Here is a 21933-nt window from a genome sequence, read left to right on the forward strand (position 1 = left end):
AAACATTAATTTGTGTTATAATAGTGTTAAAAACCAAGGTTTTAATTACGGTTTCCATCAAGACGCAGCGATTTTTATGAAATTTTGGAATAAACCACTATTTCCCCTTTCAGCTTCAAAATCTACCCTGTGGCGAGGTGTGCTTATACCTTGGGAAAGGAAGTCATCCCAACTGGGGGGTTGGTACCTTTATATTAAAAATAACCTGGAGAATCGATAGAAAAATGTCTTCTAAGCAGAAATATTTCTATAGAGTTTTTTCGATAAATCAATCCTTTTAGATTTATTTCGACAAATTTGATTCTCGACTATAGTATTGGATATCACTTTGTATGCTGATTGTGGTTTTTATTTACTTTAGTTGCTTGTTTTGTTAATAATACTAATTATATTACGCTTATTTTGTTGCTAGAATTGTGTGATTTTATTATGTAGCTCGTTGTAAATTATAATTATGAGAATCAACGCACACCAAGAAAGGCTCTTGTTGAATATTGTAAGTGATTTTGAACCTATTTTTCCCAAAAATGTATGTATAAGTGTACATACTAGAAGCAGATAAAATAATGGATAAACTAACTTAATATTTATTTATTTATCGTATGGCATACAATAAGAACACATAATTAAAAATTAATATAAAACGTTATATAGGATATTAAAAACGAACATCTAATGTATTATTAATATAATGTAAAACATTTTCGGTCGCATTCAGGAACTCATCGATAACTCCAGGGAATCGTCTTCGGGAGCATTCTTCAACAATATAACGGACGGTATGTCGTTGTGCACCACAGTCACACTCAGGAGTAAGTGCTTTTCCCCATCTATATAAGCTGTCAGTGCATCTACCGCTACTTGTTCTTATTCCGTTTAGCGTTGTCCATGTATTGCGGGTCAGTTCAAAGCCTGGCGGTTTCTGATCGATACAGCCCATTTGGTCTGCTTCCTGTGGTGAGTCGCTCTCCCATTGTCTTCTCCAGGCGTTGGTGAGGTTGAAATGTTCCTGATATAAGGAGTTGGCTCTTAGCAATGGAGGATATCTGGAGCTCAGTCTATTTATTTCGATTTCAAGCTTATCATGGTGGATGGGTAGCTGATGGTTAGCCCCGATTTTTTTTTATATTCTCTGAGAAGAGAATGACTTCTTTGCAGTTTCGGCGGTGCAATGTGACTAAGAATGGCAAGCCAATAGATCGGTATGGGTCTAATTATACCTGAGATCATTTTTGTCTGGTTTAATTGGGTGTCAATAATCTTCGTGTGTTTGCTATTGGGCCATACCGGGGAAGCATATTCAGCCACCGAGTATACAAGTCCGAGAGCGGATGATCTGAGTACGGAAGCTGAAAATCCCATGTAGTGCCACATACCTTTTGGACGATATTATTTCTCGTTTTCAGTTTTGCTGCCGTTCTTTGTAGGTGTTCTTTAAAATTTACCTAATGTTCTGTCCAGAGTCACTCACAAGATAATTTGGTGTTGAGTTATGAGTGAGCAGTCTGTTTTAAAAGTTAACAGAGAGTTTTTTGTTGGCTTGGGCATTATTCAGATGGAATTTATTAGTATACTACGCCGTCTTTTGATCTGTTGTTTCATAGGGACTGTAGACTTCCGCTGTATACCAGAAGGTATTCCCCTACTCATTGCTGTCCTTTGCCTTTCTTTTTTTTTTCCATTTTCGTTCCTTCCGTTTTTTATTCAAAACGAATGAATACTATGCACTTCCATTATTCATGATTACTCGTATTTTTTAAATTAAACTAACTGCATAAAGTAACAATAATTATTGCAACAGTAATTAATAAAGAGTTATAGAAATTTTTATGTTTCCTGCAATGACTGTTAGTACATTCCCAAGCTCAGTGAATCGACTATATTATGTCCGACTGAATATATATAGAGTTTATAGGGTTTATTTGTCTAGATATAAAAGAATTATGAGAGAAACATCGGGTGAAAAAAATCGTTATAGGAAATCGAAAAATTCTTAAATTCCCAGCGGTGTTATTATCCGTAAATTATCAGTATCAAATTCTCATTATTATGTGTATTATATATAATTATAATTTGCAATGCGTTTTACTATTAGCTATAGTATGATAACCACACAATTCTAGCGATTCCAGTAATGAAAGTACATACTTCAGTGCAAAAAAACAACATAACTTGCGATCTGCGAGAACTTCAGAAGCAGCGGAGACGCAAAAAAGCAATAAAGAAAACGAAAAAATGGAAGCCGAAGAAAAATCAAATCTCACAGTTGTTGCCGAACAAATGGAATCAAAGCTAAATCTTGGAGACCACGACATACCAGAGAATGTAGTAAATTATGATAAAGAGAATTGGAATGATATTTTCCAGGTGTCACATTATGCCATGGACATTTTCAACTACCTCAAAGAAAGAGAAGTAAGTATATTGTAATGTTTTTTTTATTTACAGTCTTAATTTATTATTACACTATTTTATTTCTTCTTCTTTCTCAGCTTTTCCCTTTTCGGGCGTCGTTTTTCCTTATTCTTAGTCTCCACTCATTTCTGTCCATCGGGTCTTCTTTATCTAAACCTTTCTCTCTCAAGTCCTCTGCGACACAGTCTTTCCATCTTCTCCTCGGTTTTTCTCTACCTCATTTTCCGTCAACTTCTAACATCTCTATCCTTTGTCCCACATAGTTTTCATCTCTGTGTCTAACATAACCAAACCATTGGAGTGTTTGTTCTTGAATCCTTTTATGAGACTGTAGTCACTCTAGCTCTTTTCCTAATCAAGTCGTTTCTGATCCTGTCCCTTCTAGTTTTACCCATCATCCACCGTAACATTTTTATTTCAGCTACCTCGATCTTCTTTTCCTGAATCTTCTTTACAGGTCACACTTCATCGCCTTACACCAACGCAGATCTCAGCACACTCTTGTATATCTTTCCTTCCCCGCTCATTCGCATTTACTTAAACCAACCAGTCTGTATCCTGTCCCATTTTCTGTTATGTAGGAGCAAAGATATTTAAATTATCCTACTCGTCCTAGCTTTTCTCCAAGCAATTCTACGTCCCCAACCATTCCTTTTCCTTCCAACCTCATATACACCGTTTTCGACCTGGTAACCTTAAGTCCTTCCTCTCAATAGCTCTTTTGCAATACTTCAGCTTCTCCAACATCTCTTTGTTCTCCTTTCCTAACCCGATATCATCAACAAAGAGCATTGACCAAGGAGCCTCCTCCCTTAATTTCTCTGTCAGTATATCCATAACAACATTAAACAGGTAAGGACTCAGTGAAGGGCCTTGACGCAAACCAACCGTCACTGGAAAACTTTCGGTCAATCCTACGGCAGTCTTTACTTTAGTGTACACTCCCTCATATATATCCTTCACGTACCTTACGTACTTCTCTCTCATACATCTCCACAGCTCTTGACTAGGACCTGTGTCCTACGCCTTCTCAAGATCTATAAATATCAAATGTAGCTCTTTTGATACCTAACAAGGCATCCGCTGTCCTTCCTGGCATAAACGCAAACTGTTCTTCTCCTATCGATGTCTCTCTTGTTAACCTTTGCTCTAGCGTTCTCTCCCAAATTTTCATTGTGTGCAACATTAACTTTATCCCTCTATAGTTCTTACAGTCCCGAATTTCCCCTTTATCTTTATACAATGATACCATCACACACTCTCTCCATGCATTGGGCATCTTTTCTTCCTCATATATCCTACTCATCATTTTCCACAAAATGTCAACCCCTTCCTCTCCTAGAGCCGTCCAAACCTCCACACGTATCAGGTCCTACTGCCTTACCGTTCTTTGTCCTATTTAGCGTCTCGACAACTTCCTCTCTCGCTGTCCCCGGTATTACATTCTCATTTGGGATCTCGCATTCTCTGTCTCTCCCCTGGTGTTGTTCTTCATTTAGCAACTTACCAAAGTACTCATACCATCTTTACTTTATTTCAACCTCGGTTCTTAACACTCTTCTATTCGCACCGTTATCTGCCGTACGTAGGTCAAGTCATTTGATGACTTGTGCCTTTCTTTAGCAAAACTGTATAATATTTTCATCCCCTCGACCAACTTTTCATACAGCTGTGCAGACGATCTTTCCTTAGCAGTAGCTACAGTGCGCTTTGCTTTCTCTTTGCCACCTTACATATATCATTGTCTTCCTCTCTTTTAGACCTGTCATACCTCTTTTTAGCCTCTTTCTTCCTTGGTGGTTCCACCACCAAGTGTCTTTGTCTTTAGGGGCCCTTTACCAGATGTTTTTCCTAGAACTTCCTCTCCCACTCACACCATAACTTTATTGTTATGTCTTTACCAGTTGTTTACCGTATCTTTTTCCTTAAGCTGTTCCAGCACGCTACTCTTAAAGACTTTTGCCAAATCCTTATCCTTTAACTTCCACCTCTTTACTTTCTAGTGTCCTACTTGCTTTCCTTTCCGCCTCACCTTTATCTCCGTATCCACTAACACCGATCGGTTTTGACTAGCTACACACTCTCCTTTATCACGTTACAGTTCCTAATCTCTTTTAGCTGACTTCAATACGACACAAAATCTATCTGACTTTCCCTTCCCCCGCTACTATAGGTAACTAATTTATTTACACGTATTTTAATTTATGTTACAATTTATATTCCCAACAACACTATTTATATGGTTCGGCTCTGCATCGAAACTTCACCAGAATTTTCTACAGACATCTTGACGTCACGGTATTGTTCGAAAGGATTTCGCAATTTCCGGCGTCGTCTACCTGGAATGGACAGCCGGAGTGTGACGTCACAACTGTCAATTACTTTCCAAACAAAAGTGGAAATGCCCAATCTCAAGACTTTTTAATTTCTATAAAGTTAACATTTTGCTTCCTCTGCTGCTTTTTCTTTTAAGTATAGTGTTTTTTACAATAATACCATCATAATTCCGTTTTCTATTTCTATGAAATACAGTTTAGAAGTTTAAATTAAAGACATTCTAACCTTACTTTATTGATACATGCATTTTATAGCTATTTTTATAAAACAACATGCTTTATTATTTACACAACCTTGTAAAATTGTTGTAGTAACTATTAGAATACTTAGATATTGCAAAAGGCGGAAAGATTCTGTAAAAAAAATGAAAAAATAACGAAAAATACAAATTATCCACACTAAACAAGGTTTGTTTGGAAAGTGAAACTGACAGATGTCAATAAAATCTACGTCATCACTCCGGAGTCCTGCATAGCAGGACCGCTAGCACCTGCATAGCTGAGTCACAGTATATATTATATACTGTGACTGAGTCAAGAAACGTCGCGGCTGATCGATGATCAGGGCCAGCGTTACAATGTAATCGTAGCATTCATGAATTTTTATAACAATTTTCATTTTTGTTACTCACATTTATAAAAACTAATCCTCGGGACGGAAAATTCGGATATACCCCTCGCGAAAAAAGGGTAACGATTTAGAAAGGAAAAAAGATTTAAAGAACAGCAATCTGGGACATTATATCTATCAACAACCGAGACCACGAAATAATAACTGAAATTTGTCTGAGTGGAATTAATGGTTAGAAGGAAATATATAGACCAGATAGAAGAGTTTAATTATATATCGCAAAGAATAGTCACTGAGAAAATCAGAGTTAACAAGAAGGTTGTAAATATAATTGCAGTATATGAGCCGGTGAAATGCAAGCCAGAAGAAGAGAGAAAAAATTTTATGAAGAACTTCACCCATACCTTGTGGATTGTGTGAAGAACAAAGAGGTTATAATAATCTTGGATGACTTAAATGCTATAGTGGCAGACTGGATTGGGGGCAATACCAAGAATGAAATGTGGTTAAACGATAATATAAAAAATAGCAATGGGGAATTAATGATAAATAACACATTTTTTAAGTCATAAACTGCAACAGAAGTACATATTTATACTTGAGAACCCATTCAGCGAATGTACGTCGTTGTCTACGTTACCTTCTACTCTGAGGTCAATTGAATTTTGTACGATTCCAATCCCAAGTCACGACAAAAAATTCGCACGTCGTTGTTTGTGAAAGGTCGAGTTCTTGTGAGCGACTGGAAATCGACTGCCGCGGATTCTCCTGCACATTCTCATGGATAGCGGCGGTTTTAAGAGAATCTTGCATTTCTTACATATTACATATTGCATCGTTTACCGAATCAGTAAAAACTAGTGTCCTATTTTCCGTTATGTAGGATCCAAGATATTTAAATTCTCATATTCGTCTTAGTTTTTTCCCAAGCAATTTTACGTCATCAACCATTCCTGTTCCTCCCGACCACATATACTCCGTTTTCGATTTGCCAAACTTAAGTCCTCCCTCGTCAATAACCCTTCTCACTTGCTACCAAAAAGTAAGCAGGGAAAATAGTATAAACTATTTACTTTGTTATATTTACAAATCCATTAATTGTTTAAATAAAATGTCTATATTAAATTTACATGTATAACTTTTTCCTCTACTTAAACCAGTTTTCTCAATAATAATATCCAGTAACGATCTTCCTTATACTGAGCATAAGGTAGACAATCCAGTAATGGTTTTAATTATACCTTTTCTTCATATAAATATTTAAAAAATTTCTTTATATTTGAATAAAATGCAGATCATTTCCATAGTACAGAATTAATAATTGAAAGGTTCGGTGCAAAAACCAGTCAACTCCATTTTTTTTACCCAAATTCAGTTTGTATATGCATCTTATAGAATAATGTTTCTATAAGATGCATCTCCAAGAAATATTAAGGTAAATACATGGGCTAAGAAGTTGACTGCATAAATCAATAAGAGTACTTAGATGCCAGAATCGGTCAACTCCAGGAAATGACTGTTTCTTGCCACCAATGGTAATATTGCCAACATCTGAAAATCAGGCCACGGGGATGGCAAACAGAATAACATCTCATTTCAATTATTTGTTTTTAAAATTGCAGTAGTGTATCGTAGGTACAAATAAAGTGTAAAAAAAATCTTTGCATTATGAGTATTAGTTCAAGTAGTGAGTTTAGTGAGGAAGACTCATATTTGCAGCATTTTGTTATTGCTAAAAAAGGTACTAATGAAAGTAATGAACAGCAAAAAACGTCTGTGCGTAATAATACAGAAACTTCAAACATTCAAATTGTTAAGAAAAAATGCAAAAAACGGATAAGGATGTGCCTTGTAAACTATAAGCCAGAAAAGTGTGTTCTCCTAGACGACGGGAAAATTTTAGGATTATTAAGCCACTGCTAACATATTATTTTTATCACCGGCAATTTAATCTCAATCATAATCTTAGTTTTGGACATCCCAGGTCAGATAATTGCCAGAAATGTGACCGCCTGAACAACACAATTGCCACAGAAGACAATGTAGAAACTAAAACCCGCTTGGAAACTAAAAAGCATCTACACTTACAGAAGGCCAAAATATTTTACTTATACCAAATTACGGGAATATTTAAATCTTGCTCGCGAAGATGAATTAATTGATGTCTTATGCTTTGATTATCAACAAAACCTGCCACTGCCGCTTATTCCTTTAGGCGCATAAAAGGCAGTTATGACAATACAACCCTCTATTTGTTTTCGGACAACTGTTCTGCCAAAAACAAAAATCACACCATAGTGCAGTTCTTCTATACATCCATGGATGCTTTCAATAGTAATATTCAGCAAATTATACATTATTTTCCAGAACCCGGTCACAGCTCTCTACCGTGCGAACGAAACGAAAAAAAGGAATAGTATACTTACCTTCTGAATGTAGAAAATGAGTGAAGAAAATGTCAAAACAGTTTTGCATAATAGACATTTCTCAGGACATGATCATGGATTTTTCGAATACTTTTAAGCCTATTTTTAAAAAAGTCATAAGTAACCAACAAAAACAACCAAAGAAAGATTTACCATCTTTTTACGTTTCACTCGATGTAAACTTGAAAGTCTCATAAAAATTATATATTTTTTATTACCAAAAAATCCTCTTTCGATCACACAATCATACGGGTACTAAATTTTATTTGTAATGCGTTTCTTTTAGCAAATTTATCGACATTAATCTCGTCTCTCGAGGTGAGTTAATGCGGATATATTATTCGCTTTTTTTTGTAATAGAAAATAGTGATAGGGAGAATAGGGAGGGTAATAGGGAGAAAACCAGATGCAAAAAATCCGTAAGTTAAGGTGGAAGCTATCGTGCTAAAAACTGAATGGTTGCACGTCACGCGGCCGCTTACGATGCTCTTGGGACATCGGGCGAAATCCCATTGAATATTAGCCTTGTTCCTGTACGCGGGGCTCTACAGGAATCGACCAACTTTCCGCAGCTACTCGTGGGAATAAATATGAATACTCACCAACATGCTAGGCAAGCACGGTGTTTAAATGCCAAAAACCCGACCACTGTAAACCAACCCTATTCAATGTGCGTCAAAAAGATAAACCTCAACATCGCCACATATAATCCTCGATCACTCTCTACCGAAGAAAGATTCGAAGAAATGGAGGAAGAACTCTTAAAAGTGAACTGGGATATTGTAAGTATCAGCGAAGTTAGAAAAAAGTCTTACCTCACTTCCATCAGGCCATTTATTTTATTACAAAGGAGAAGAGGAATCGACAGTCGGAGGCGTGGGCTTCTTTATTCACAAAAGAATTGCTAACAGAATTCTGTCAATAAACCAAATCTCAACAAGAGTGGTCTACTTAAACATCAAAATAAACGCCAGATATATCCTAAAGTTCATTCAAGTGTACGCTCCTACTACAGGACATCCAGACGAAGAAGTCCAAATATTCTACGACCAGTTCAGTACAAGCAGTGATCATAGGTTAGTAAGAGCTAAAATAACGATATCAACCGAAAAAGAAAGACTCAAAATGATAAATAAGAAACAACCAAAGAAATGGACAAAACCAACTAACATCCAGGAGTTCGAAAAATATATTGGTAATTCATTGAAAGATACAACAACAGCAGACATCAATATATTGACCGACAAGCAAAAAAGGTGAAAAACTGAGTCAACCCACGAAAACCCTTATAGAACTAAGGCGACAAATGAAAGGAGATAACACTACAAGCAAAGAAGCGATAAATAAAATAAGTAAGACTATCACAAAGGCAATAAGAAAAGACATAAGAAACTACAATGTAGAAAAAACAAAACAGGCAATAGAGCAAAATAAGAACATGAAAGTTTTGAAGAGGAGCGTACAAAAGGGGAAAATAGAAATTAACAAACTGAGAAACAGAACTGGAGAAGAAACAACGAACAGAGATGAAATATTAAGAATAGTCGAAGAGTTCTACACAGAGTTATATAGATCAAGAAAAAAAGATAACAATACAGAACCTCCAATTACACTAAAAACTGCGGTATTAAACCAAGGATCAGATTTAATGCCCGATATAACAAAATCAGAAATCAAAGAAGCCCTGAAGAAAATGAAAAATAATCGAACCCCGGGTGAAGACGGAATAGTATCAGAAGCACTAAAAATTGGAGGGGATGTATTACTTGAAAAAATTAAACAACTTTTCAATATCTGCCTTCACAGCGCCAATATTCCAACAGAGTGGAACAACGCTACTATGATTCTATTACACAAAGCAGGAGACAAAGCAAATTTAGAGAATTACAGACCGATTAGCCTCCTCAGCCATATATATAAGTTGTTTACGCGAATACTAGTTAAGAGAATGGAAAGAAAATTAGAGACTTATCAACCAAGGGAACAGGCAGGATTCCGAAAAAGTTACGGAACAAATGACCATCTACAAAGTATAAAAACCCTAATAGAGAAAGCAGTGGAATACAATTAACCTCTAGTTCTAATATTTATCGATTTTCACAAAGCCTTTGACACAGTTGAGCTAAGGAAAATATTACAGGCGCTTAAAGAATGCAGGCTAGATTATAGATATACTAAATTATTATACAAAATATACCTGCAGGCAACAACCACTGTCAGATTACATACTAACAGTAATCGCATAAAAATAGAACGGGGGGTTAGACAAGGAGACCCAATGTCACCTAAACTTTTTAATACGGTGCTAGAACATGCTTTCAAGAATTTGGATTGGACGACAAAGGGAATAAAAATAGATGGAGAATATCTAAACAACTTACGTTTCGCCGATGGTATACTTATAATAGCTGAAGATCTAGGTATGGCAAGAGAGATGGTACAGGAACTCGTTGTGGCTACAGAAAGTGTAGGTTTAAATATAAATATCTCGAAAACAAAAATCATGACCAATTTGGTACCCAACCAGAACATCAGCATTGGTGGGAAAAAAATAGAACTCGTAGATAGATATAAATACCTGGGACATGAAATTATTATTGGCAGGGATAACCAGACTCATGAACTGAAGAGAAGAATCGGCCTTGGGTGGGCAGCATTTGGAAAACTGAGAGAAACTTTTAAAAGTGAGCTGCCCACATGCCTAAAGAGAAAGGTATTTGATCAGTGCGTCGTCCCAGTCTTGACGTACGGAGCAGAAACACTTACCTTAACAAAGGCAGCAGCTACCAAACTGAGAGTCGCGCAGAGAAGAATGGAGCGGTCTATGTTAGGAATAACTCTGCGAGACAGAATAACCAACGAAGACATCAGGAGAAGAACCGGAGTGACTGACATCATCGAGAAGATAACCAGACTAAAATGAAGATGGGCAGGACACATAGCCAGAATGACAGATGGGCGATGGACAAAGAGGTTATTGGAATGGAGGCCAAGACAAGAGAAGCGTCGGTCGACCACCTACAAGATGGACTGACGATTTAAGAAGACTCAATAAAAACTGGATGAGAACGGCGCAAGATAGACGGGGTTGGAAACATGAGGAAGAGGCCTATGTTCAGCAGTGGACTCTTGAGGCTGGATGATGACGAGAAAATAGTTTAGTTAGTTTAACTAATTTTTTTAGTTATTTATTTTTTGGTAGCGCTGCATCGGTTTTTGCATCAAACGCCACTGCTAAAACGTTCTAAAATTGTTTAAATCTAACTTCTTAGTTCCGAGATATAATTTTGATGTAAATGTAGAATTCTATGTTATTTTCTGTACCTAACAAATATTATTATTTTAGGTTCTGTTTCCAGTACCTGATTATTTAGATCGCCAAATATGTCTTACTCGGTGGATGCGATCGCTACTTGTCGATTGGATGGTTGAAATTCAAGAAAGTTTCGAACTCAACCATGAAACTCTTTATTTAGGAGTTAAACTAGTTGATCTATATCTAAGTAGAATGACAGTAGGAAAGGAAACCTTACAATTGGTCGGTGCCGCTGCTATGTTGATAGCTAGTAAATATGACGAACGGATTCCACCTATGCTTGACGATTTCTTGTATATTTGCGATGGCGCTTATACCAAGAGGGAACTTATTAGGATGGAGATCAATTTGTTTAAAGTAATCGGATTCGACTTAGGAATACCCATTAGTTACAGATTTTTGAGAAGATATGCCAGGGTAAGAAAAGTATTTTGTATTATTTATTCCAAAAAATATTCAATTAAAAATTTTACTTATTTTTTACAAAATGAATTTTATGTTTATTCACAAAAAGTTAAATCAAGATTTTCCTTGACATTTCGGACTTTTCCTTAGTTGCGTCAAATCTCTCCGTCAAATGACCAACTGTATGAAGTAGCTTAAGTGAAAAAGTACAGCTCAATGTGGATGCTATTTTTGATTTATGATGACTCTAATAAATAGAAATCCTCAACAGAGAGAATGAGTTCAGAGCATTCTATAGAAAAGTTAACATCAACAGAAAACAATTCAAGGCAACCACAAGACAATGCAGAAGTCAGAATGGCGACCTATTAACAACAAGGAAAGATTTATTAAGTAGATGGGTGGAATACTTTAACCAGGCACTTACTATAGAGGAAGAAGAAGAAAACCTGGAAGACGGAAGAGATAAGGTAAGGAAAACAGACGAGAGGGAAGAGGAACCACCAACGATTCTTGAAGTTAAAAATGCAGTTAAAAAACTAGCCAGAAACAAATCACCTGGAAGAGATAATCTTTATGCTAAACTATACAAAGAAGGGGGCCACGATACCATTAAGTATTACACGATCGTATAAAAGAAATATGGACACAGAAATTCTTCCCTAATGATTGTAATATTGGAATACTTTGCACCATACCCAAAAAGGAGATATCTAACCACAGAGGAAGTACGCTTCTAAATGCAGCGTCTAAAATATTTTCCACAATACTTTGTCACAGTGTGGCACCATATGCAGAACGGATAGTAGGAAAATACCACGCTGGTTTTAGATGTGGTAAATCAACAATTCATCAGATTGCAACCCTGAAACAAATTTTAGAAAAAACACCTGAATATGGCATTGATACTCATCACATATTTATAGACTACAAAGCAGCCTACGACTCCTAAAACCTGAATATGGCATTGATACTCATCACATATTTATAGACTACAAAGCAGCCTACGACTCTGTGAATAGAAGAGAAATGTTCAAAGCAATTAAAGAGCTAGGAATACCAAATCAGTTGGTAAATTTAACAAAACTATCTCTTGAAAAAGTTGAATGTAGTGTATGAACTCAGGAGGAACTGTCCAGGGAGACCCTCTCTCCTGTATAATGTTCAATCTGGCTCTGGAAAAACGTATGTCACAAATCACAACCATTGGTTCAATATATAATAAATCAGTGCAAATCCTTGCCTATGCTGATGATATCAATATTGTTGGGAGAACAGAAAACGCTGTACGAGACGCGTATGCAGCACTAAAAGAATTAGCTACAAAAATGCGTTTACAAATAAACAAAAAAAAAACGAAGTATATGAAAATTAACACGCAATCACAAATCCTACAACCACTTGTTATAGAAACGACGTCATCGATGCAGTGAACGAATTTGTATACCTGAAGCGCTCCTAAACACTGAAAATAATATTACCGCAGAGATAAAACGCAGAATTTGCACGGCTAAAAGGTGCTATTTTGGGCTCAATCTCCTCCTTAAATCCGTAATGAAAACATGTTAGGATGTTTCGAAAGAAAAGTACTAAGGCGAATCTATGGAGCAGTCAATGACAATGGAGTGTGAACAAAACGATACAACTTCGAACTTTATAGAATATTCCAGGAACAAGATATTGTAAAACATATTAAGATAGGACGTCTGAGGTGGATAGGGCATGTAATGCGGATGGAATAAAATGTCAGCCAGAAAAACGCTCCCTGATAGACCCTTTGGTCAGAGAAGAGGAAGACCCAGAACAAGGTCCCTTGATAACATCGATGAAGACATGAGAAATATATGGTGGTGCTTGGTGGAGGAAGGCGATGGATAGGGACGACTGGAGAGAAATTCTTGAGGAGGTCAAGACCCAAGCAGGGTTTTAAAGCCAGAATTATGATGATGATGACTCGTAATATATGACAGATCAGCATTAAAGGTCATCAAACGGCTTCTATCAAAATCGATCTCCAACAATTAAAATACTTTGGACATGTTATGAGAGCAGACACAGAAAACATGGAAAGACTTAATATCCAAAAAAAAAAAGGTAGAAGGTCGAAGATCACGAAGCAGATCCCCAACAAGATGGATCAAAGAAATTATCGGAAAATGACCAGAGACAGAGATCTTAAGAGACCGACAATACACAACATCAAGATGACCATTACACTCTCCGGGGAGTCAGGACTGAAGAGAGATATCACAGATCTGCTTAGAACTATCGCCTTTATATAGTGTTGATTTTGCAACAATTTAGGTATAGTGTAAATATTTTAAGTGAATTTACGTTTTTGGATATATAATTACAGAAGGCTCTCCTTTGTGCCGAATAAGGGGGACGTAGGGCATTTCGGAAAACCAAATTTTCAAATTTTGGTTTCAAGTTCAATTAAAAAAAAATAACCAAAAAATAAACTTTTCGGTTACAAAACATATTTTTAATATTTCCTGAAATTTCCGGAAGATTCCTTTATGTTCTGTTTCATGTAATTTGTCAGGACCATTTTGAATAAACTGTATTCCGGTTAATAGAGCTTTTATTATATAATTTTTTTTTCCATTATCGTCACTACCATTGGGAGTTAATATTCAAAATAAAAGGACGGAGTCTTGGTACTCTAGAGATACTAGAGGTCCACTCCGAGACCATCGAACTAAACAGTTCAGACGATTTCTGATACTGCTAGAGTCCCTAACGCCAAGACTCTGTGACCAGTGTTAGTGTATTCATGCTACTCACCAGATTTTTATTCCTGGAAATGTACGACAAGCTGAAGCGCACTTTTCTTCATTTTTTAGAAGCATAGCTTTTTTATTGCGGCTACCGGGGGAGCATTGAACCGCGGGTTAACTTAATAAAATAAAATAAATTACAGTAAAATAAAATAAATTAAATTAAAAACCATCGTTTCGTGCATAGCTGATAAGAAATCTATACTTCTGCTCGGATTACTCCCAGAGTGCCACATCCCGTTTTTTTTTTCAATTCACTTAAATGTGATGGACTTCCACCTTCTTCGCGAATAGGTATTTTCTTCGTATTTATTGGGGCGCAAATCACCGAACATCGGCACCTACTGCGTTTGATTTCAACGTCTTCCATGGTCACTTATTCAAATTGTAGCGTTTCATTTTTCTTTCCCCTAATTATGTACCAAGATGTGATTACTTTATCTCGTAGACTGTTTTTTTACGTTTTAGTACGTTTAAGTACGCCATAATTAAGTTCCCGTGTCATTAATTTCGTCTGTGTGTGATTATATTAAAGTACGTAATATTTCCCATGAAATGGGATGAAAAACTAATAAACCCGCTGAAAAACATGTTTTTGTTCTGAATTGAAATACAAAATTCAACTGAATAAAAACCGACTTTTTTTAGCTTTTGCTCCAAGCAAAATAGGCTTAAAATAGAGTAATTAAAAATATGCTGATTTAAAACCAGATATAAATGTTATATTTATTTTTTTAGTGTGCGAAAATAACAATGCCTGTTCTGACACTAGCTAGGTTTATTCTAGAGTACTCATTAATGAATTATGATACAGTAGCTATTAGAGATTCCAAATTGGCGTCGGCTGCTCTTTACATAGCACTTAGGATGCAACGTATCAGCCACTGGACTCCAACATTGGAATTTTATACAGGTAAAGTATTTAATACGTATCTTAAAAATTTAAAGGTGAATTTGACTTCACCTTTTTTGTCTTCTAATACACCCAGAAAATTTTAGAGGAAAAAAAATACGAACATAAATCCATTATATCTCGTAAATAAAGAAAATAACTGAATTTATGAAACAACGACAACCCGGAAAACGACAAATTTGATTATTAATGTTAGTTTGAAGAAAACAGATAAAACTTGAGAAATTTACTATATTAATACAAAAGAATATTTTAGTAATCATTGATTGAATCTTTGAATATTTTGGAATTTTCAAATTTTTGTTTTTTTATGCGGAGAAAATTGTGAAAAAAAATAAATGTTTAATATTATTTAAATAAGGGTATTTTACTCTATACTTAAATGATAATTTAAATTGCTTAAATAACTGGTTTAAAGAAGTGCACGATCAGTAACGAGTATTCCCCCGTCTAGCTCTTATTACTGCTTGCATCTTTATCAGCATGCTTGCAAGTAAATTTTAGACATATCCTTGGGAAATTGCATTCCATTCATCCTGTGCAGCAAGCCGAAGCTGCTCCATCGTATTTGGAACGGGATTTCTTTGTCGTATGCTGTCGTATGTGCTCTATTGGATTTAAATCCGGGCTAGACGGTGGCAAATCTTTGAATTTGGACCTTATCAAGATAATTACTCACTATGGCAGCGGCATGTGGTCGAACATTATCGTGCATTAACGTGAATCTTTCATATCCAATGTAAGCAACATATGACAAAACATGATCTTGCAGGATGTTTTAAACATAAGAATCACCAGTCATCCGTCCAATCACATCCACAAGTGCGGTACGTACCTCCCAACTAATACCTTCCCAAAGAATTATGCCATCAACTCCAAAACTAACGGCCTGGGCGAGACTGCAGCTGTCAAATCGTTCTCCAACTCTTCTGTAGACGTAGTTTTGACCATCTGGCTTCCATAATAAGATTCTGGTCTCATCAGTGAAAAGAACGTTTTTCCAATTGTCGATATTCCACTAAATATGTGTTCTTGCAAATTTTAAACTACGAGCTTTATGATTTTGGAGACGACGTGGAACTTTGGCGTCGCGTCTGGGCTTTAAGTTTGCTTCTTTTGATCTTCGTCTAACTGTTTGTGAACTCACATTAACTTGTCTAACATTTAATGGCTCATTTCTGAGGTGCATCGATGTCAATGAACGATTTCGTGTAGAATTAAGAACCAAAAAACGGTCATCAATTGCGGTTGTGCACCTTGGGCGTCCTTGACCAGGCCTTCCTACAAAATTTCCTGTTTTGCGGTACCTTTTTAGAGTACCTTTTAGAGAAACTATGGATTCAGTTCTGCTGAGACGTCGTGCGATACCTTTTTGTGCATATCCTGCCTCGTACAAAATTACAATATATGCTACTTGGACTTCATCGAAGTACCGAATTGGTGGGATACTTGTTTTAAACTTAGTTAAATCAAAACGATATTTAATTAAACTTAATAAATTAAACTAAAATTAACCGAATTAGTATGATTTTTCATTTGCGTGAAGAAGGATTTTTATGATAAAATGCAGGAATGACACTAACCACTGAATAAATGTCCAAATAATCATCAAAATATTTCAAACCAGTTGAGTATCAGCCTACTATATGAGTATTATCAGTAATCTAAAATTATTTTGAAATAAGTGACTACAAAAAAAATTGGAAAATTCAAAAATATTCGATATTTTTGTCCAGGGGTGTATTTTGGAGGCACTCTTAAAGAAGTTTGGGACTCGATCTTTTATTATTTTATTACTCTTTTAAATTAAAATATAGTTTTCATGACAATAGGGGGGGGGGTATTATTCACACCGTAAATCACGAATTATTTACATGGCAACATGTGATTTGTGTGCAGAGGTATGGTCATGTAAAAACAAAATACGTTTGTACAACTTTCCGCGTCTTGTCTATATTTTTTTCTCCTAGAACGCCGGTGAGTAAATCCCAGTTTTTGTTTTGCCCTTATCCAGAAGATCAATTGTGATTACTCCATTTCAACCGTGATCAATTTCAATAAAACCGAAGCAAGACATTTTTCAGCAAGTTTGTGAATTCGGAATCTCTTAGGCCTTAAGAACCAAAGTATATCTATTTGAGCGATTGCTGCTTTGTTTCTGGGTCATAGAAATATACCCAAGCTTCATCCATAGTATCAATACGGCTTAAGGTGGGGTAGCGTATTTTTTGCGTTTTTTATGTTTTTATTCGATAGTATAACTCGTCAAGAGTATCCAGTTAAATTTCAGAATGATCGGAGCAAAATTGATGGAGCTATAGGCATTTGGGAGTGAGAGAGTTGTGAGTGAGGTGAGTGAGTGAATGATGGGAGTGAGTGACGTGAGTGAGTGAGGTGACTGATTTAGGTGAGTGATTTATGTGAGTGAATTAGCACTCACATAGAAAGTGGAATAAGTACAGTGTCAAGTTCTCGTAATTATGCACTCGCGGCAGATAATAATCGAATTACTAGAGCGGATAAAATGGCTACAGATGCAATAAAAAAAGGCAGAGTTCGTCGACAGCAGGAGCAAAAAGATGCTCTAAATATTTTAGCAGGAAGCACGTCGCTATATGGGCCTGGAATAGATGATACTGTGTGAGTATCAAAAAAATATGCTTTTTTTTTAAACGCGTTTTTCTTGGAATAATTTTTTTTAAGGCGATGTTCACTGTATCTCAAAAACTACTTGATTCATCCTTTTCAAATTTTGCACACTTCTTTTATAGATAAATTACTAGATAGCAACGTCGAGATATTGTCCATTTTGTTGTTATAATTAATTTTATAACATCAAATTAGTCAAATTTTAACAAAAATTTTTCGAAAATTCAAAAATTTGTCTATTTTACTTCTAAAATTTGGAAAAACTATAAAATGAACAATATCTTGACGTTGCGACCTAGGGAAACTCATAAAATCATAAACTAACCAATACATAATAGATGAACTTGGTTTTTGTCAACAGATGATCCAGTTATAAGTTACGATGAAGTAACTTTTTTTTCATCTTCGAAAATTATGTCATTTTCTTAATTTTTAATATTTTTGTATTAAAATTTCAGCTTAAAAACAGTTCATCTTTATACTATTGTTTCGTGATTGAATAAAGAGATTCTCAATCGGTCGACTCGTTCTTCGTTCAATCACGAAACACTACTATAAAGGTGAAATGTGCAAAATTTCAGCAAAATCGATCGATTCGTTTTCGAAAAATCGTGCCTACCGCACGAAAAAACGAAAGTTTCAAGAAAAACGCGTTCGAAGTTTTTAAACTGAGAGCGCACGTACCTATTGCGCGGTATTCAAATCTCTATAACTCCGGTAATATTGCTCGTAATATTACCGGATTACCATAAACTTTCATATGGAATAAATAAAAAAAGACTTATGTAACTCCTTAAAAAGTTTGCATCTTTTTCAAAGTATACACAGATCAAACGCAATGATTCTATCTACCCTTACACGTTTGGCTAACATTGACATTTGGAGATTCATTTTGTAGAAGTTTTTCTCACGTCCAATCCAAATTAATGTAAACTATTATAATGATGGCGTCCGTATGAAATATTCAGTGCCTCGGATATTCGTTTTAGCCGAATTTGATGGTCTGGTAAAGTCATGTCATGAACTGCATAGATATTTTTTAAGGGAGTGGACACAGAAACTGGCCTTCTCGGTCGGTCTTCACCATCAATTCACCTCTTGGAAGGACATGATAGCCAAGGGTATTAAGCATATCTTCGTAAACCTGCTTACCCCTTAACCACACGCGCAATATTTTCTTTATCCACTGAACCGATCTAAGCTATCTTAGACCTTAGCTAACTAGGTATGAATCCTCTCATATCACTGAACATTTAATTAATTTAATTTTTGTACAAACTATACATTGCTGAACCAGTTAATATATCACCTTTAATTGACTCATTCAACAAATCAGTGTATGATCTCCTAATTGATTTTCTAAGGAAAACAAAAATAAATATTTAGCATAAATAGCTTGAAAATTTTTGAAGTAGTCAAACAATTTAGAAAAATCAAAATTTACAAGGGTATTTCATTCCTTCACACTTTATAAAATTGTAAAAGCAATAAATGATCAAATATTTTTAATAAACTTTTAATATATTTTTAGGTTATAAATTAGAAGAATTCAAAGACGTTGTTATCATCTTAAATACGGGCATTAATCAGCCTCCCAAATCACAATTAATGACAGTAAGAAACAAATATTCTCATAAAATATTTTTCGAAGTAGCGAAAGTACCACTTCTAGGAAACAATGAGCTGTTCTGATATTTTGAAAACTTTCATGTTAATCGACGTTATACAATATTTTATTTTTGTATGTAATTTTAGCTTCTATTTCTATTGATTGTCTATAAATAACAGGATTTTAGCTATGTTATTTTACATAAAAAAAAGTTTTAACAATGTCTTTAGAATATTTTATTTGTGTTGATTATATAATTTAATGTCTTGTATAAAGCGTATAAAAAAGAACATGCTTTTCAATTCGTTTGTGTATGTTGCCATAAGGGCAGTGTATTTTTTTATATTTTTAGTTTGAGTGATTTTTGTGGGACTATAATTTGACTTATATGTATTTGCAGTTTAAAGTGACTGGTTATAGTATTTTTACAGTATTATTAAAATTAAGAGTACGATACTATAGAAAATGTCACACCGAGAGTGCAGTACGGCTAATATAGGAATGCACAATTGCCGGATTTCACGCCTTGTGCTTGGCGATACAAACAGGTCCAAGTGGTAGTCACAGAGCCGTACCCAGATCTCTACGCCGGGCTCTCTTATTTATTATAAAATAATATATTGATAAAATAATTGCCTTCAAGTAGCCAAATAAGAGGCATGAATTTGAATAAAAAGACCTTAAGTTTTTAGCGAGAATTTTATTATAAAACTGTATACTTTATTAAACTAACAAGTGTATTTTAAATTACATTTCTTGATAGCTATAAATATACCGGGTGGAACCTCCGGTAACTCGATTTCCGTGCACCCAGCCCAATATCCAAGAAAAACTTTTTCTTTTGTAAATATGTGAAAAATTATCAGGAACGGGAATATCGAAAAAGCTTTGCACATTTTTTAATCCCGGCGATGTTATTAAAAAAACAAGTTGCGCACTTGAATCACTGCGAAATTTTAACACCTACTATGAATTTTTTTTTGTCGAAATCTGAAGTGCAGTTTTTGTCCTTGTTAAAACATAATGCAGTCTCGCATTTTTTACACACAACATAAGTTTACCTAGTTCCTTGGCATAGCAACCTGGTAGTTTTCAGCGAAACCTTGTGTTATTCCATATGGGATAATGGTTTTCCTTGCCCACACTTGACCAGATGAGCAGGTATAAGGTTTATAGTGTAAGTTATTTAACATTATATTATATTTATACTTTATTAAACTAACAAATATATTTTAAATTACATTTCTTGATAGCTATAAATATACAGGGTGGAACCTCCGGGAACTCGATTTCCGTGCACCCAGCCCAATATCCGAAAAGCCCATACTCTGATTGGACTGGTAAATGCATTTTATTGGTTATACAGTGTAAAATAATCGAGGTTACTCATAGATATTTAATTAACTATACTAAAGTCGTCCTCTACATCCGAGATGTCGGATTCGCTTTCGCTACTCTCCCCTTTGTTCGCGTGTATTATCAATTGGTCTACGTCATCTTGCAGGTTGTCCGCAGTCCACATCTCAGTTTCCGTTTTCTCAACAACATGAGTGACATAATTGCGCCAATTTTGCTCTGTGACGCGTGCGAAACCGTCGTCGATCAACTGGCGTACCTCGTCGTTTTTAAAAGTGGTATTATGGGTACCTACATATCGCTTAACTTGGTTTCACACCATTTCTATAGGATTCAATTCGCAGTGATATGGAGGAAGCCTTAAAATATAAACATTATGTTGTGAAGCATACTCATCAAGATGATACTTATCGTATTGATCTTTAAAAGCACGCGCTGCTTCTAATAGCTCGGATTTCAAATAACACTCCTTGAAAAAATGTCTTTTTCCACTAGCCATTCCTTGATTGCAGCTTTATTCCAGGAATTGTTAGGGAATCTCTCTTTACGGGAGTGGTACGATGCATTGTCCATTACAATGACATTCCTGCGACCATTATTTGGTAAATTTGATATTAATATCTCCTTAAACCACGACTCAAAATATGCGGCATCCATTTCATTGTGATAGTCGCCATAATTTTTCTTTGAGAGAAAAACACGCTGTGTGAAAGGAAGGAAACCTCCTGAAAAACCTGCATGCAATAAAACATATCGTGGACCTCGTTTAGTAGGTGCTTTTAGGCCAGTACTTAAACCTTTGAGAAAAGCATCACGACTGTTTTGTATCGTAGTATCGCACCATTCGTAATTTATAGATTGGCCAACATTAACCCACGATTCGTCCAAATATATGATATTGCAATGGTCTTTTCGCAAACGTCGTATAGTTCTCAAATAATTATGGCGCCAATGAATAATATCCTCTCGCTCCACCATAATGCTTCTTCGGCCACGTTTCTTATAAACAAATCCAATATCTTTCAGTAGTCTGTATAAAGTAGAAAGAGACAACGGCTGTATATTCTCATTACCTTGTATGAAGTTATGTATATGCTTTAAGAATGGCGGCAAATTTTTCATGAAAAATTCACAATGAAAATTTCTCCGTAGAATAC

At 35.5% G+C, this 21933-nt stretch overlaps 1 protein-coding gene across 3 annotated transcripts in view; it reads left to right on the plus strand.

Moving 5' to 3' along the window:
* The window catches only part of CycB3 (cyclin B3), a 35884-nt gene extending 15746 nt beyond the window's left edge, over positions 1-20138 (plus strand). For 2 of the 3 annotated variants that reach the window (XM_072532557.1, XM_072532556.1), the window contains 4 exons: positions 2124-2415; positions 11095-11481; positions 14988-15162; positions 19343-20138. In XM_072532557.1, the coding sequence (XP_072388658.1) occupies positions 2124-2415; positions 11095-11481; positions 14988-15162; positions 19343-19503 (1015 nt within the window). In that variant the 3' untranslated portion in view covers positions 19504-20138. The remainder of the gene's footprint in view (positions 1-2123; positions 2416-11094; positions 11482-14987; positions 15163-19342) is intronic. The other variant, XM_072532558.1, reaches the window with a different exon arrangement.
* Positions 20139-21933: the final 1795 nt, after the last annotated feature.

Source organism: Diabrotica undecimpunctata, chromosome 5 (assembly GCF_040954645.1).
Source record: "Diabrotica undecimpunctata isolate CICGRU chromosome 5, icDiaUnde3, whole genome shotgun sequence".
NCBI classification, from domain to species: domain Eukaryota; kingdom Metazoa; phylum Arthropoda; class Insecta; order Coleoptera; family Chrysomelidae; genus Diabrotica; species Diabrotica undecimpunctata.